Source organism: Trematomus bernacchii, unplaced genomic scaffold (genome assembly GCF_902827165.1).
Source record: "Trematomus bernacchii unplaced genomic scaffold, fTreBer1.1, whole genome shotgun sequence".
NCBI classification, from domain to species: Eukaryota; Metazoa; Chordata; class Actinopteri; order Perciformes; family Nototheniidae; genus Trematomus; species Trematomus bernacchii.
Genome location: NW_022987419.1, coordinates 288,562 through 303,690, shown reverse-complemented (window position 1 = coordinate 303,690; position 15,129 = coordinate 288,562). Strand labels below are relative to the sequence as shown.

General features: G+C 38.4%; 2 protein-coding genes and 1 long non-coding RNA gene across 6 annotated transcripts in view; 2 read left to right on the top strand and 1 right to left on the bottom strand.

The window, feature by feature from the left end:
- The first annotated feature begins 436 nt into the window (after positions 1 to 436).
- On the top strand, positions 437 to 1,473 carry LOC117490264. The gene is made up of 2 exons (XR_004556667.1): positions 437 to 696; positions 1,244 to 1,473. It is a non-coding gene; the product is annotated as an uncharacterized LOC117490264 (long non-coding RNA).
- A 579-nt stretch (positions 1,474 to 2,052) lies between these two features.
- grxcr1a (glutaredoxin and cysteine rich domain containing 1 a) lies at positions 2,053 to 5,817 on the bottom strand. Its single transcript, XM_034139769.1, has 4 exons — positions 5,431 to 5,817; positions 3,741 to 3,980; positions 3,577 to 3,642; positions 2,053 to 2,251 (listed from the first exon to the last, which is right to left on the bottom strand). Exons 1-4 carry the CDS (start codon positions 5,815 to 5,817, stop codon positions 2,072 to 2,074), a joined length of 873 nt encoding a protein of 290 aa, XP_033995660.1. The 3' UTR covers positions 2,053 to 2,071.
- A 7,249-nt stretch (positions 5,818 to 13,066) lies between these two features.
- atp8a1 (ATPase phospholipid transporting 8A1) overlaps positions 13,067 to 15,129 on the top strand; it is a 107,262-nt gene continuing 105,199 nt past the window's right edge. For all 4 annotated transcript variants that reach the window (XM_034139615.1, XM_034139599.1, XM_034139606.1 and 1 more), the window contains exon 1: positions 13,067 to 13,450. In XM_034139615.1, the coding sequence (XP_033995506.1) occupies positions 13,402 to 13,450 (49 nt within the window). In that variant the 5' untranslated portion in view covers positions 13,067 to 13,401. The remainder of the gene's footprint in view (positions 13,451 to 15,129) is intronic.

The window sequence follows — 15,129 nt, the reverse complement described above, 5'->3', positions numbered from 1 at the left end:
AGATCACCAAACACATCCTCAATCCTTCCGCGCATCACATTGTCACTTTCACTGTTATTCATTGCTTTATATTGTTGGGAATTTTCAGGTAATGTAGCTGTTTTTATAATAATCATCGATGCATCCTGTTTTTGTTTTTTTCCTCCCCGTTGTGTTCGTCTCCAGCAGCCCACAGAAGGGGGCGCAGTAAACCCGCACAGTTGGGGTCTCATATGTTCATGCAACCTCCCCTCCATCACCACAAGCCTGCGGTTACAAAATCCCAAACCCCATTACTCTTCGGTGCGGAATTGAATTAAAGAAACGAGATGTTGTGCAGCAGTGTCCATCTCCCATTACCCATTGAGAAAAAAACATCATCACGCTTTTTTTACGCACCGTTTCTGTTTCCTTTTTTTTATTTTTTACTTGAATAATCGGTTTTGTTGCTGTTTCATTCACAGGTGCAGGAGCATCCAGAGCGACCAGTGTGAGATGGCAGGGGGAAAGGTCTTCATTGCGGCGGATGATCATCGTTTTCACCACACTGCTCTACGCTTTTAGCCTCTTTACAGTGCTGCCTTGTCTAATCATGTTCAAGCAGCATTGTACAGGGCTATGACAGCATAGAGAGCTGAGCTGCGTTTCTCTGACCCTTTGGATGGCAGCCACCAAATGACATCATCCGTTAAAAACACTAAACGGCGAGGATTGCATGTGAGAAATGTTGACTAAAGAGTCACTTGTTTTACAATTTTCATGCCAATGTCGTGTAAAAATGAAATGCATTGCTTTGTTTACGGTTGGAGAAAACTGGAGCACATTGAGTTCTCCTTGGGTTGAATTATCCAATGCAAACCTAAATCCCTTTGCAGCCAATTCATTATTGAACCAATCAGTCATATTGCATTGTGCTGCTCCTGGATTAAAACGTTTTTGCCTCTAGTTTTACCATTGCATTGGAGACAAAGCTAAGCATCCCCCTTTTCCTTTTTTGATTTTGGAAATTTGAAATGTATTTCAAAACACTGCTGTCAATGAAGGTCTTCCCACAATTGCTTGGTTCTTTTCTCACCATCTATGAAAAAAATATTCTTTTTGCTGAACCAAACAAAGACTTTAGACTCTCGAGGCATATTTTTTTTAGACTATGGGACCGAAACTGATTAATTTGTTCATGATCGATGCATTGTTTGGTGTATTACAAATTCATGAAGCCAGATTTTTGACATTTTCAAAGGTCTTGTTTTTGCACAACCAACAGATGGAGATATTCAGTTGCCAAGAAGAGACTTCAAAAACAGACAAAGGAAATCAGCAAATCCTAATTCTTTAAAGGCTGTCCAGGCATTTCTGCTTAAATATTACAATAAACAACTTATCAATTATCAGTAAGTATTTGCTGATCTACATTTTTATCTGAATGTCTAATCGACTGAGCTCTAATGTAACACCATGGAATATATAATGTACAATTAAAAAGACTGAAATATGTTGGATTCTCTTGATTTCTTTGAATTCCACTGTGTATATCTTACTATAAATGACTAGTTTCCTATTTATTTGATACACCTATGATTATATTAGATTTTTAAAGTTTAATATACAGATTGAATAAGGGTTGGTGCTCCACTTTGAGCAAGGGTTCAGTTTCATGCCCTCTACTGGCTGCAAGTTGAGCCTTTTTACTTTCCCTCTCTGTCCTGTGTCTCCTCTATCCTCAGCTCTGTCTGATGTGGGATCAGTAATGGGAGCATTGTTAAAGAAGGAGCCTCCTCACTAATTCAATAAGAAGCTTACCGAAGGTGAAACTAGTTCATGGCTCCTTGGTGGACAGACATACAGACTCCTAAGGACACATTTCAAGGAGAAGGAAGACAATTCAAAAAAATAGCTTGATGTGAATTTTAGAAATGTGCCATACAAACAACACCAGATCCATGATTTCACAGATTTTATTACAAATTATTTTTTCTTTACAATCAATGGCCATGGAGGAAGGGTCCTGATGTGTTTAATTTCACTGCCTGTGTTTTACAGTCCAGTGAAATTCCCAGAGGGGTCAGGATTTTGGTTCAGGCACTTAACATCCTCAGTGGCTGCAGCTCTCGCAGGGCTGCAGGCCGTTCTCGTTGCAGGAAGTGCACTTGAGGGCTTTGAAGGAATCCGTGAAGCAGTTGCGAAACACGGACATCTTACTGCCATGGCACATTGGGCACGGGATGAAGGCAAAGCCCCCGCAGGTCTGGCACGTCTGGGGCTGCTGAACCCTCTAGAAAAACATAGACTACATTTAGTACAAATAACAATTTCAAACCTTTAAAGGGATACTCTAACATTTTGGGAAATTTATAATACTCATAAAGACTAGAAATGAGGAAACAGCTGGTCTGGCTCTATGCAGAGTTAAACAAATCAGATAACCAGCATCTCTAAAGCTAATGCATAAACACGTTATATCTTATATGTTTAAATGACAAGTTGTGGTTTAACTGGATGTAATGTGCCAGACTATCTCTTGCAGCGCACGCACACACTCCAGAAAGTCACTACCCCGAACCAAGAAATAGTCTGGCACATATCTTGTAAATAAACCTTATCATTTTAGACCATAACTAGGAGTGACCAAGTCAGAATAACTGTCATCCTCAGTAATTCTGAGTAGAAGATATCTCCAAAATAGTGAAAAGAAGAACAGCAGTGTCAAAAAACGTCTGTAAATGGCTGCACAGTTGCTGCTGCCAGTTACATCTTTTTAACATATCAGTCAATATTAACAAATACAGACAATTCTGCTTCAAAATGAGCTTAGTATGAGCCATATTAACCTTCTCCTCTAATTCTCAACAGGATGGTGTATTTACCCAAAAGGTGTAGCTACTTTTTTAAACAAAACTTCATTTTCAAAATGTTAAGATTTTACACCCCAGGAGTATAACAGATACAAACACACAATAAAGCCATGTTGCAGGGCAGTTCTGGACTGATTAGTTCATGCATGACCTTTCCCAGCTTCTTTTTTAAATTGCCTGCAGTGACTGAGATGCATGACTTAAATGTCATAACACTGCTTCGTATTCACTTGTGAAGACTTTCATTGGGTCCAAATTAGAAGCAAGGCCTGAGAGAAGGCCAGTGTTTGTGAGACAGAAGTTGCTCCAGCTGAGGGAGACGCAGAAATAGTTTACACATCGTTTTGTACCACCGAGCGATGTGTTCTGCGTTGGTGTGTTTGAACAAATGTGTTGAGACTAAATCAATAACATTATTGATGGTAATTTATTGATGGGCATGCATCTTTTACATTGCTGTTTGTTCATGTTTTATTTACAGCACAGCAAGTGATAGGGAAATGACTGCTGCCGTTTGCATCGTCTTCATTTCAGTAACTATTGGCAAACACAAAGCATAATTTATTATGACTATAATTACCTTATGTTTTAATATGACATATGCTATACATGACACACATAATTAATCAAGCAGTGTGAGTCAAATCCCTCTGTGACTCAACTCGATTCAGAAGAATATAATCTATTTTTACTACAATTAATTATTCATAATGTCATTTACAATGCAAACACTGTAATAACCAACCTCAATTTTTGTCAGAAGATCCTGAAGCTCTCCTGATTCGTTCATGCCTAGTATTTTTTCAGCACCCTGAGAAGCACAATTTAATATTTAATCAACTCAATGTGTGGATGTGAAAGATATTGACGTCAGATATCTTTACAAAAGGACTGAGAATAAGACCTGACCCCAAGGTAGTGTCCGTCGATGAACACAACTGGTAATGAAGGAGGCTCTCCCACACGTCTGCACCGCTCTTCCAGCTCCTTCCCGTACTCGAAGTCCAGGGCGATGTTCTTCTCCACAAACCTCACAATGTGGTTCTGGAAGATCTTCCGGACCAGCTCGCAGCGCTCAAAGGTTGTCCTCACCACACGGAAACTGGTAGTGTAGATCACTATCCGCCCAAATTCAAGAGATAACTCCACCTAAGAAAAAGTAACAATCCTGAATTTAGTAACAGAATTCAGTTTTTTGTTGTTGTTGTTATCCATAAGGATCAAATTAACCACAGGGGTCTTTAAAAGCTACATTTGTAGGCATTGAGAGGCTTTTTGTTTTCAAATGACATACATATGTCAATGTAAAGCAAGGATTCAACCATATTTGGTAACCAAATCCCTTCCTAGGTGTTTGGGCGCTGTGTGTTTGGAGGTTATCACTTCCATTATTACTATCACAAATCGTATAAAATGTGCCTTATATACTACTACTACTACTACTACAAGTTATGCAATGTTTCAATAGCTTTTAGGAATTAGACCATCAATATATTTATATTTAAACAAATCAATTTAATGTATAGAGACTTGCACATAGCTGAAGTTAGAGCAGGTGGCCCATCAAAATGATAGGTCTTTCTCATTTCAAGTCATGTATTTTTTTGAATTGCAGGTTATAAGTCTGCACAGCATTTCAACTCACTACTAAAAATATTATTATATCAAATAAATATATATACAATTAAAATGTTCATTGTGATGGATGTAAAAAAAAGTTAGATCATGCATTATGTACTGTAGTGTATTGAGCAGGGACCTCTTTCTACTTATACCGCTGACAGAAAAGCTGCAGGTGAACACTGTTGAATGTGAGTTATTTTCACCCATATGACGCATACAGTATACCCACGCATTGGTAGGGAATGCCTCTATGTCATGGCAGGTGTATTGCTCAGGACAATGCAACCTGTCAAACACCTGAATGTTCCTTTAATATAAGAAATGACTGTTATAAGTATTTAAACTTCTCCTAAAAAGAAACACTATGTGATGACCAGCTCTATTGAATTGACGATAATGATGTTTGTTAAAAAACTTTTTCAATATGACCCTCACCATCACCATTTGCATCTGGACACGAGCCAAAGAGTTACCTCAGAATAACAAACACTTCTTCCTGCTGGGTTACTAGAAAGTGCAGAGAATTCATTAACCTGATTAGTTTCTCTTGAAACACTTACCGAAATGCATCATTAATCTTTAATTACTCTGTGACCTTGTCTTCTATTGTGAGCTATTCTCCCAGTCATACTGCTCCTACCTGTAACTAGACTGAAGGCGAGGGATGACACTGATGGGAACTGGTGTTATACAGATTGTATTAAACAAATGAAAGGGCACTAAAAGGTGAATGCCCCATCTCACAATGGTAACCAGTGTAAAGAATGTGTGTTATCTGCCCCATGATTTGAATCTACTCCAAAATGTAATGGGCTCTTGGTCCTTGGCAAATTCTACACCCCTCCACCAAGTATCATGAAAATGTGGCCAGTAGTTTTTCTGTATTCCTGTTGACAAACAAACAAATCGAACTAGAATCATGACCTCAATTGGCGGAGGTAATAAGATAAAACTAGGCCCTTTAAGATGTACTCACACTGTTGGTATTGGGAAGGTTTTCAAACAGCGTCTGACCCGCGCAGACTTTGTGCTTGACCCCTCTTACAGTCCCATTTTTACTCAGTATGTTGACCCTCTTGGTGGTGAACATCCAATCCTTTGTGGCCCCTGCATACCTGAGCAGTTCATCAGGCTCATACTCGCTGTCGTCCAGCTCGGAGCCCAGGTATCCATACAGGTGTACGTCTCCACTTGTAGACGGGGTGCTGGCCCGATCTGCGTCAGAGCTGCTGGTGCAGTCTGAGTCCAGGGAGTCTGAAGGGCCCTCATCCTTGAATATCTCCTTCAGCACCCGGCCGCTGTTCCCCGATGCCACGCGGAACCTCACCCGCTTCTGTGGCTTCTCCTGTCCAGCCATCGGCATCGACCCCTCCATTAAAAACTCTCTGCCACATTACCTGGTCCTCCACAACATTGCAGCGTAGCTCCTCACTTCTCATTCGGAGGTGGACACTTAGCTCAGACACCCTAGTTTGTTCCCCATGGATTACAACTACATTTAATCCTCGCAGTTTGAACAGATCTAAAAATGACTGGGAGCCTGTAAACTGCCTTACAGTCGGACTCACACTGCCAGTAAATAATGCATGCATCTCTTCCATGGCAACCTCACAAGCTAAGCTCAAGTAAAATGATAGTTGTCTTTAAATTATTCATCACAGTTTACAAAGTTTTCACCAAAGCTTTGACAGAAGACTTTTAATGGCCTGACTTTGTGTGCTTTAATCAAACAAATAAACATTTATATCTCTACTGACAAGATAACAGCCAAAGCTGTGAGGTAACAACAGCTTCATTTCATGATTCACTGCACCAAATATGGTTATTTCCTACAACATTAAATATTTAAAACATAAATAACGATTTAGTTGTGAGACTGCTGAAAACACCCACTTTCAACACAACTTTTTCACACAACTTATGTTGCTGCTCATTTGGTTCAGACTAAAATATTTAATGCTGGTCATTAATTCAATAGGCAATTAATCCTAATCACTTTATTGATACCCTGATTTTTGTTGTTGTGACCAAACAGTGCTAATTAGCAAATGTATAGCATGCAAAGACGCTAAACAAGCACTATAACCTAGTTTGTGTGTTAGCTAACCAGTTTAGCTAACCCTTTACTCTTAACATGTAGTTGAGTTTAGTGAACATTATACTTCATACATTATACAGATCTCAGCATGTAAGCATTGTCATTGTGAGTATGTTAGCATGCTGAAATTAGCATTTTGCTGAAAGAACCTCTGCAGTACTGTCTCACAAAGAAGCTAGCATTCTTGGTTGTAGTTTTGTTTGAACTTACAAGAAACATTTAGATATTACTTATAGGCTTCTTTAAAAAGTGATTCATCTATCTGAATAGGACACAGAGAAGAGAAGAGGAAGGATAGGCTGACCTATGATCATTAAATGTACAGAAAGAGCAATGAGGTAGTATAAGTAAAAGAGGACGTAACTGTAACAATAGAAATGAATGTGGATGCTTAATTTCAGATTCTACAGGCTCTTCATTTGTTCTCAAAACTTGTTCTGCAAGTTTTGAGTTTTTGTTTCCAAGAGTTGGAACAACTTTATCATTATGTAAGTTAAGGAAAGTATTAAAAGGAAAGTAAAATGTACTGTCTCATCTTCCAAACACATGTAAGTGGATATTCTTTGACTGCTTAGTGTGTTACACCCAGAGAGGGAGTGCAGGTGTTCTCCTTGGCATCCTCAGAGCAAAGGAGAACCAGACCATATAATATGTCACACTGACACAAAACAGCAGCGTGTCCTCAGAGACGCCTCGACCAGTTTTATTTTGTCACAGGTGATGAAGCAGCTCCCTGGAGATGTGACACGTCAGCTTATAGCGGTGACAGCACCACTCTGTTTGAGTGCTGCAGTTTGGCCCCTGATGTAGGATCCACACACACAAACACACACTCACACACCCACATCATATCATCACCTTTTCATGTCACATCGTGCTGATCATTAAAGAAAATCCATCTGAGAAAATGTGTGATCTGTCCAACCAAGCTTTAGTTACACCCTGAGAATGTAGTAGTATTTCGAGTCTGGCTCTGGTTCCTAGTCTTATTGATCTAAAGTGACAACTTAAAAATGTTAGAAATAATTACTCCTGTTAGTAGTCTATGTAAGATATCATGAAAACAATTGTATAATAGGTCCCTTTTAAGAAAAAGCTGCCCAACAAGTAAGACTATTTTGTTATTCCAATAGGAGATTTCTGTCCGTGCTGCTTACAGATTCGGGGCTTGTCTCCCTGGTCTTCACTTGCTTCATAGGACTTACTTGATAAAAGGTGATTTAATTTATATCTGTGTTTTTCTGTGGGATGTTAGTTACATTTGACCCAAAACCAATAACAGTTGTTTCTAAAAATCGGCAAATCTGCTTTAAAGAGTGAACCTGGACAGTTCAATAAATAGCAGATAAGTAAATATAAGTCTTCTATACAATTCTTTCTTTTTCAGTCATGCATGTTCGAGAACTGCAAAGCAATTTGTGTTTCAGTGGAGAGTGTTAGTGTCAAATGCTTTGTATTGAGGAAAATTATATCTTCTGTGGATGAAAATGCTCAGAACTGAAGATACTAAATACTGATGCTGCACAAAGTTTTATATTATATTATATTATATTATATTACACAGTGCTGGATGGATTACAGATTCTACATTTTGAATTTGGCAGTCGGTGCCAGGATAAAGCTGCTTATGTTTCTCTGCCTGCCAGTTGAACATACTGTTCTTATAATTGGAATAAATCAGTCAAGGTCTTTGCATATCATTTTCATTTTAATTCGTTTTATTTCAAATATCATGGAGGACCAGTTTCTCAATCATCCGTTTCCTATACACTATAACTTTCTGTTGAATTTAAAAACCTTTTCCAGAAAAAGACTTCACATGGATACAGTACAACTACAGTGAAATACCAGTAGATAAATTAGGATAACGAAAACAACATGCTCACAATGTTGTTTAGTTTCCTATGAAGATAGGACGGGATATGCTTATCTAGAGTTCAGTGGAAAACACCCACACCATGTTGAGTCAAGCAGCCATTTTATCACTTAAGCACATTTATACAAGAGCCCACTGAGCTGGTGATAGTACATTCAACCTGCAGAGCTTATCTCTCTGCCTTACTCATCAGTAGTGCAAATGTAACCTCGCCAGCCACCTCGACTGCTATTAAAAAAGCAATTTGAAAAGATTAATACTTTAACACTTTTTAATTTCACTGCTGTTCACTGCCTCAACTGTGACTGAGTGGAAGAAGTCAAACAGAGCAGGGTGATGAATGGTTTTAATTTTGTGCAGATCGAATAAACAGATGTATTCACATATTGCCAGCATGATTGGTATGTTAACTTTATAATTTGACTGATTTGCAGTACATTTTTAAATATGGCTTTAATAAGACACAATCTGATCTTCATAGCTAGGGACTGAGAGAAAATGATATATAAAATACTATTTTAATGCAACTCTTACCTCCTATAGAGCATGACATTTGTCTGCAGGTTTGACATTAATCAACGTATGTGAATGTGGTTTAGGTAAAATGACTCTGCAGTGACACACCATTTGTTCATTAGTTGGCTATATCAACCAGCTCAGCCTCCCTGACTGCAGATCAACGTCCACAAGGGGGCAGAGTGCAATTCAATTACAGCAAAATGTCACGCTGCCCTATCCTTCTCTCTGGAGCTGAAGGCAAGGAATGAAAGATGCAGCTGCAGACCGGGTGGCTGCATCCTCCAGCTATATGTTTGATCAGTCGTTAGAGCTGGGGGAATGATTTATGATACCAATAACACAATTATCTAACCCAAGTGGGAGATTAAATGTATCCTGAAAAGCTATTAAAAAACCGGAGTACATATTGTTTACAGCCACAGGTTTGGTGACCACTATTTCTTATCATTTTGAGAATATGAAAGCCATTCTTGAGTCTAACAACACTACAAATAAGAAATGGTTTCAGTCCATCTTAATGTTTTAGCTTAAGTGATATTTCAAAGCTGTGGTGAGAATACAAGCCAAACTAATGTCCATGATAAACAATGTATTTTCAAAGTTGTTAAGCCCTGTAGCATCAAGGATACATTTGGGAGATATTTTACAATTGCCATTTTCAGTACCATGGGAAAGGAATAAGTTCTTTATCCTTTATAATTAACTTTGACAACATTCCCTTCCATTTCCTTTATTTAGGATTGTTTATAGTCTATTCTATTATTGCTGCATTTTTGTATTGACTGTACTTCAGTAAATAATAACCCTTTTATATAATTGTATTGTTTATGGATGAATATAATTGTATTTAATTTAGAGACAGTTGATCAATTCTACATTTATTATACTGAAAGCATCATACTATAAAACACAATTACAGTGTTATACTCTAAAGTTTCAAAGATTTTTCCCAGACAGACACCTATGAAAAACATTATTTATCGGCTGGTTATTCAACCACACTTTTGTTTTCTATCTCTGAAGGTCAGACACTGCAGACTCATCATTATTTGATGAAGAGAAGGTAAACAGAAGGATTTAAAGATTGGTTGGATGAGACGCATTTTAGATGAGAGGAGATTCAAGGATCATGATCACTATTTTATCAAGCAGCTAAAAATATTAAAGTTACGAGTGAGACTTTTTTAAAATATGAAATCACAAAGAAATGTGCAGATAGATCTCACACCCTGTTTTTTCCTCTTTGCTACAAATGAATTACAATGTATGCAGATATCATGGCAATCCATCCAACAGTTTTTGTGCCAAATGTGCCATTGTGGCACTCGATAGAGAATCAGGGATTCATTATGGAATAAATGGATGTTGCCAATATTAAGGCAATCCTTACAAAAGTATTGCAATGTCTCGATTTGGACCTAAGGGATGGATTTGCCAACTGTCAACCTGGAAGCAATGCAGCCATGGCTCAAGACAAATCTTAAAAATGTAGTTTATTTGAGTGACTGCCATTGATCAGCACTGCTCTGAACTCAAGACACTCTATTCTTAAAGTGTGTATTGTTTAAGCTTGATTGAAGGCCAACAGCTGAGTTTAGAAAAACCCATATACTCATCTGGAATAATACTGGGAAAGATAAAATGCAGTTTTTATTGTTATCAATAACCTAGCTCATTTTGAGCCAAGACAAACGTTTTTTTAATGGACTTAATTATAAGGTCAAGTTGACATTTTCATTTGTCATTGATCTTTTATGCGTTGTAATCACAGGCTGCCAACATGTTTATTTAGACTGTAATACCTTATCGGGGAAGTGGTTCACTCTGATAAGGATACAAATATATAAACTGATAAAAACACTTGTGCGGTTTGAAATTGACACACATTTTGACAAATGTGGAAATTGTTGGTTGAATGAGTCATTGTTTGGACTGGATCTGCTGTAAAACACAAAAACCAGCATACACACACACACACACCCAGCCGAAGAGGCAGGCTTCTTGTCACTGTTGCTTAGCAACCGTGGGAGCTACCCGAGCCAAATCCCCGTGGTGGCAAGCTGATGTTGAATTAGGAGGAGTGGGGGAAAGAAAGAAAATCTTTGGGAGAGATGTGTCTCTAGCAGGCGCAGGAGGAGGCGTGGATGTTCAGGTGTTCATTTCTTTTTTTTGGATGTGATGAATGTTGAGTTCCTATGTAACACAATCACATCCTCTGCTTTTGTTTATGTTTTATTTGGCTATTAAGACTAAGACTTACAGTTCCATTTAGGAATTTAAAAACAGGAAAAACATGTTTATTATAATATGGACAAACCTAACTCTTAAGATACTGGATCCCTTTGTACAAAAAACAAACATACGCCTTCGAGCATCTCTGTTCAGACACAAAGAAGCATAATCTTGTTTTCTTAATCCCTAAAACAAATACATTTACTCTTAAAGGTGAGGATGGGTCTAAAGCTTCTAACGAAGACTGTCATATGGTTTGAAAATATGCAACGAGTTTGGCAGAAATAACTAGGGAATCACTCAACGCATGCACACAAGCAGGACAGTCAGCATTATGTAGGCAGAGCCACATACGCAGCAGACGACTGTAGTGTCTGTAACACTGCAGTTCTCCCAGGCAACTGCAGCGGTGCTGCTGCTGTACAAATGCTGTCACTGGTGTGATTTGCATTTCAACTGCAGTGAGAATGAGAACACACTTTGATTTACTGTACAGCCTGGCAGCGGTAGAGACGGCATTGTTTCTGCTTTCTCCTTTGTACTTGCATGCATAATGTTATTTTACGAGTCATATTTTTGGAAAACATGATGAGGGGTCCACATTAGAGCAGATTTATGAGGGGAGAGTGATGTGCAGATGAGGGATATAAAGAAAACTGTAAAATAGAATTACATCCCATGGATTTGATCTTCTGCTAAGCTTGTTTTGAGAAGATAATCACATGATAAAACAGTGAATGTCATAAATGTCTTCTTACATCTGCTTGCTTCCATTGTTGTGATCCTAACTGTCCAGGATTTTATTTGTGATTGTTTATGAGATTAGTTTTTCCAACAGGAAAGGACTAATCTTTAAATCATTAGTCTATCTGTTGGTGACATAAAATGGGTGCTTAATAAAAGGTTTGTATTACTTCTGCCATATTAGACATTCAGAATCATCCTTGAATGTTATCAGACTATCTGGAGTTGCAGGTGCAAATGATGATGGAGTATACAGCCACATGGCCTACAACCAAATGTCCATGTAAATAAAACCGAACAACAACTTAAAAAAGCCCAGTGCTCAAAGTGTGGTTACTGGACATTTCTTTAGCTCACCATTTACAGCCAGGTTATTCTTGAATATATTGACAGACAAAGACTAGACTACAAAATATCCTAATATCATATATATATTTATTTTTGGAAATCTAATATATTCACATATTACAAGTTATATTTCAACTATGATTTGGGATAAAGTGATTTTCACAATGTATTTATAAACTAAGAGATATCATCCTAATGAAATGCAACATTATACGTTTTTAATAAATCTGATAATAAATTATTAATACAATTATGTTTCTTTTTTTTTTTTTTTTATATATGCCATAAGAAATCACCAAATACAAAGAAATGTCAATGTAAGGCAAAATAGAGTATACCTGTTTTTCTAATTTGTTTCTTTACTTTAATGTTTGAGCATCGTATTAAAACATGTTAGTTCTTCAGGGTTTGTCATTTGCTTACTGTGCACTAACTATTCATACCTTAATAACTATATAGTGAAAGAGAATAAGACTTAATTGTGATAAGCCAACTTCCACCCAGGGTACTATTGTTGTGTCTTCAAGCTGTGAACAACATCTACTGCAGAGGGGGAGGCGCCCACTTTAAAGAATACTTTGTTATCCAATTTGTAAAATTGATCGGTGTTTAAAACATTTTCAGCCCATCCAATAACATCTTGAAGTGTGTCTTTATTGTATCCTCCTTTAAATAAGATTTCATGATTTATAAATGTACTAACCGCAGTGAAATGAAAGTTATTATGTTTAAGCACCCCCCTCCCGCTGCGGTTGAATGTGGTACGGTCCATAATGTGAAGCGGCACCGTCCCCCTCACGTCAGTTTATGGTAAATCGGTGTCCACTCTTGCTATACCGAAGGCGTCTATCGGCCCTACAATCCTCCGTGTGAACCGGGATGCTGGGGGTTCCGTGAATCCGTGGGATCCGGGGCATGCTTCTGTCACCACCAGGAAATGAATGTTGTTTATACCTCGCCTGTGCCTCTCATTAGCGGGTAACACGCAGCAGTACTGTCCGCATGAGAGAGGCTCCTTACATTTTTAGCCGTTTTTTTTATTTATTATTTGACGGTTAAAAGGAGCCAGACACAGGGTACGAGCCGCGGCCGCCTGACAGGTGCCCTCGCCCGGCTTTGCGTGGAGAGAGATGCCGCCCGTCCGGAGAACCATGTCGGACCTTCGCAGCCGAGCCGAGGGTATGTAAAGACGATTTCACTCCATTGAGTGTGTTTCGGGAATCTTGGGAAACCAGGCTATTTTTTTCGAAACCGAAAGAAGGCTAGCCGGTAGCTGTCTGGAAGTACAGGACAGTAACTTGCTAGCTAAAGCTGTGATTAACCAACAAGGGGTCAAGGAAACCCCGGGGCCTTGAGAGTTTTCTGAGGAAAATAACATCTATTTTAATGTATTTTAAAAGTCTAATGTCATTTCCATATCTGCAGCTTTAACATGGGTTTTCCCAGATAAGTTATGTATACAATGGGTGTCTGTCGTGTGCAGGAAACTGAATGTAGGGTGCACCTGACCCAGCAAACCGTGCACCCATCCAGACTGGGACTCCCTCACCAGCCAGTCCTGCCCTCCACTAAAGTACCAATATGAGATTAGATTACATTAGATTAGATTCAACTTTAATGTTATTGCAAAGAGTGACATTACGTAAACAACGAAATGCAGTTAGCATCTAATCAGAAGTGCAAAACAAGTAGTAAAGTACAGTGTTATGCTTAGTGTAATATACATCTGACAGTATTGACACTATGCAGTGTGCACACTATAAGGAGGCATACACATAATAAAATGTAGCAGTATAAAAATGTAATATACTTTAGATCAGAAATACAAATAAACAGTTTAATATCTCGGCAAGTAGAACCAGGAATACTGCAATGTCAATGCTTCATGTCAGTAGACACAAGTCCTACAGCGTAATATCAAGTGTCCAGCACTGACATCTACAGTAGCGTGGGACTAATAATACAGCCATTGTGATTCTGCTGGGACCCCCACTTCTTCAATGCACCAGTAACTTTCCACTGAATCTCAGTGGAGTTTGCCAAGGAAGGAGGATACAGATACATCCACATTATCTAAGTGATTTGATAGGGATTTGTTTATGTTAGGTCTCTAAAGGCTGCTTAATAGCTTTGGGTGGCAAGGTCTTTTTGTTTCTCCAGGAGAAGAGCACCCATGGCTTGGCATATACAGGTTTATTACTGGCTGCAGATGGACAGTCCTAGAGGGCTTCTTCCATTTTAAATTCCTCCCATATCTTGTTTGTCGCCTACCCTGACCTCTGACCTCCGGCAGAATGTATCTCCAGTGATCAATAACATACCGTTTTGTTATTATCTATGGTGCAGTTTGGGTTTCTCCTCACACTAAATGTAGTGAAGCTGTCGTGGTTTGATTTGGGATTGCTCGGGTTTGATTTATAGATGTAGGCCCGGGCTTATATCTCAATCTGAGTTACTGCTGTTGAGTATATTTTATTTGGCTGCTAAAGCAAGCAGTCTGGATGTTTAAAGTTAATTAAAATGAACTTCCTCTAATTTGTATTTTATGTTGTAGAGAAGTTGTTGTTTCCTTGATAAATTGTACCATCTCACTCGCGTCTAATGCAGTAACTGAACTGCATTGTATGGATGCAGGAAGTATTACTAAACTATGTCCTTCTTCCAAAAAGTCATGACTGTGGAAAATGCCTTTTTAAAGAGACATGGGATTCAAATTAAAAATGCATTTGTGAGCATGAAGAACTGTCTGCAGAAGAACACATGACAAAGAACAACATGTGATTCCCTTATTTTGTGGTGTAAAACATAATGGGAACCTTATCCACATCCATAATGTAAAGCATCATTGAATCATTTGT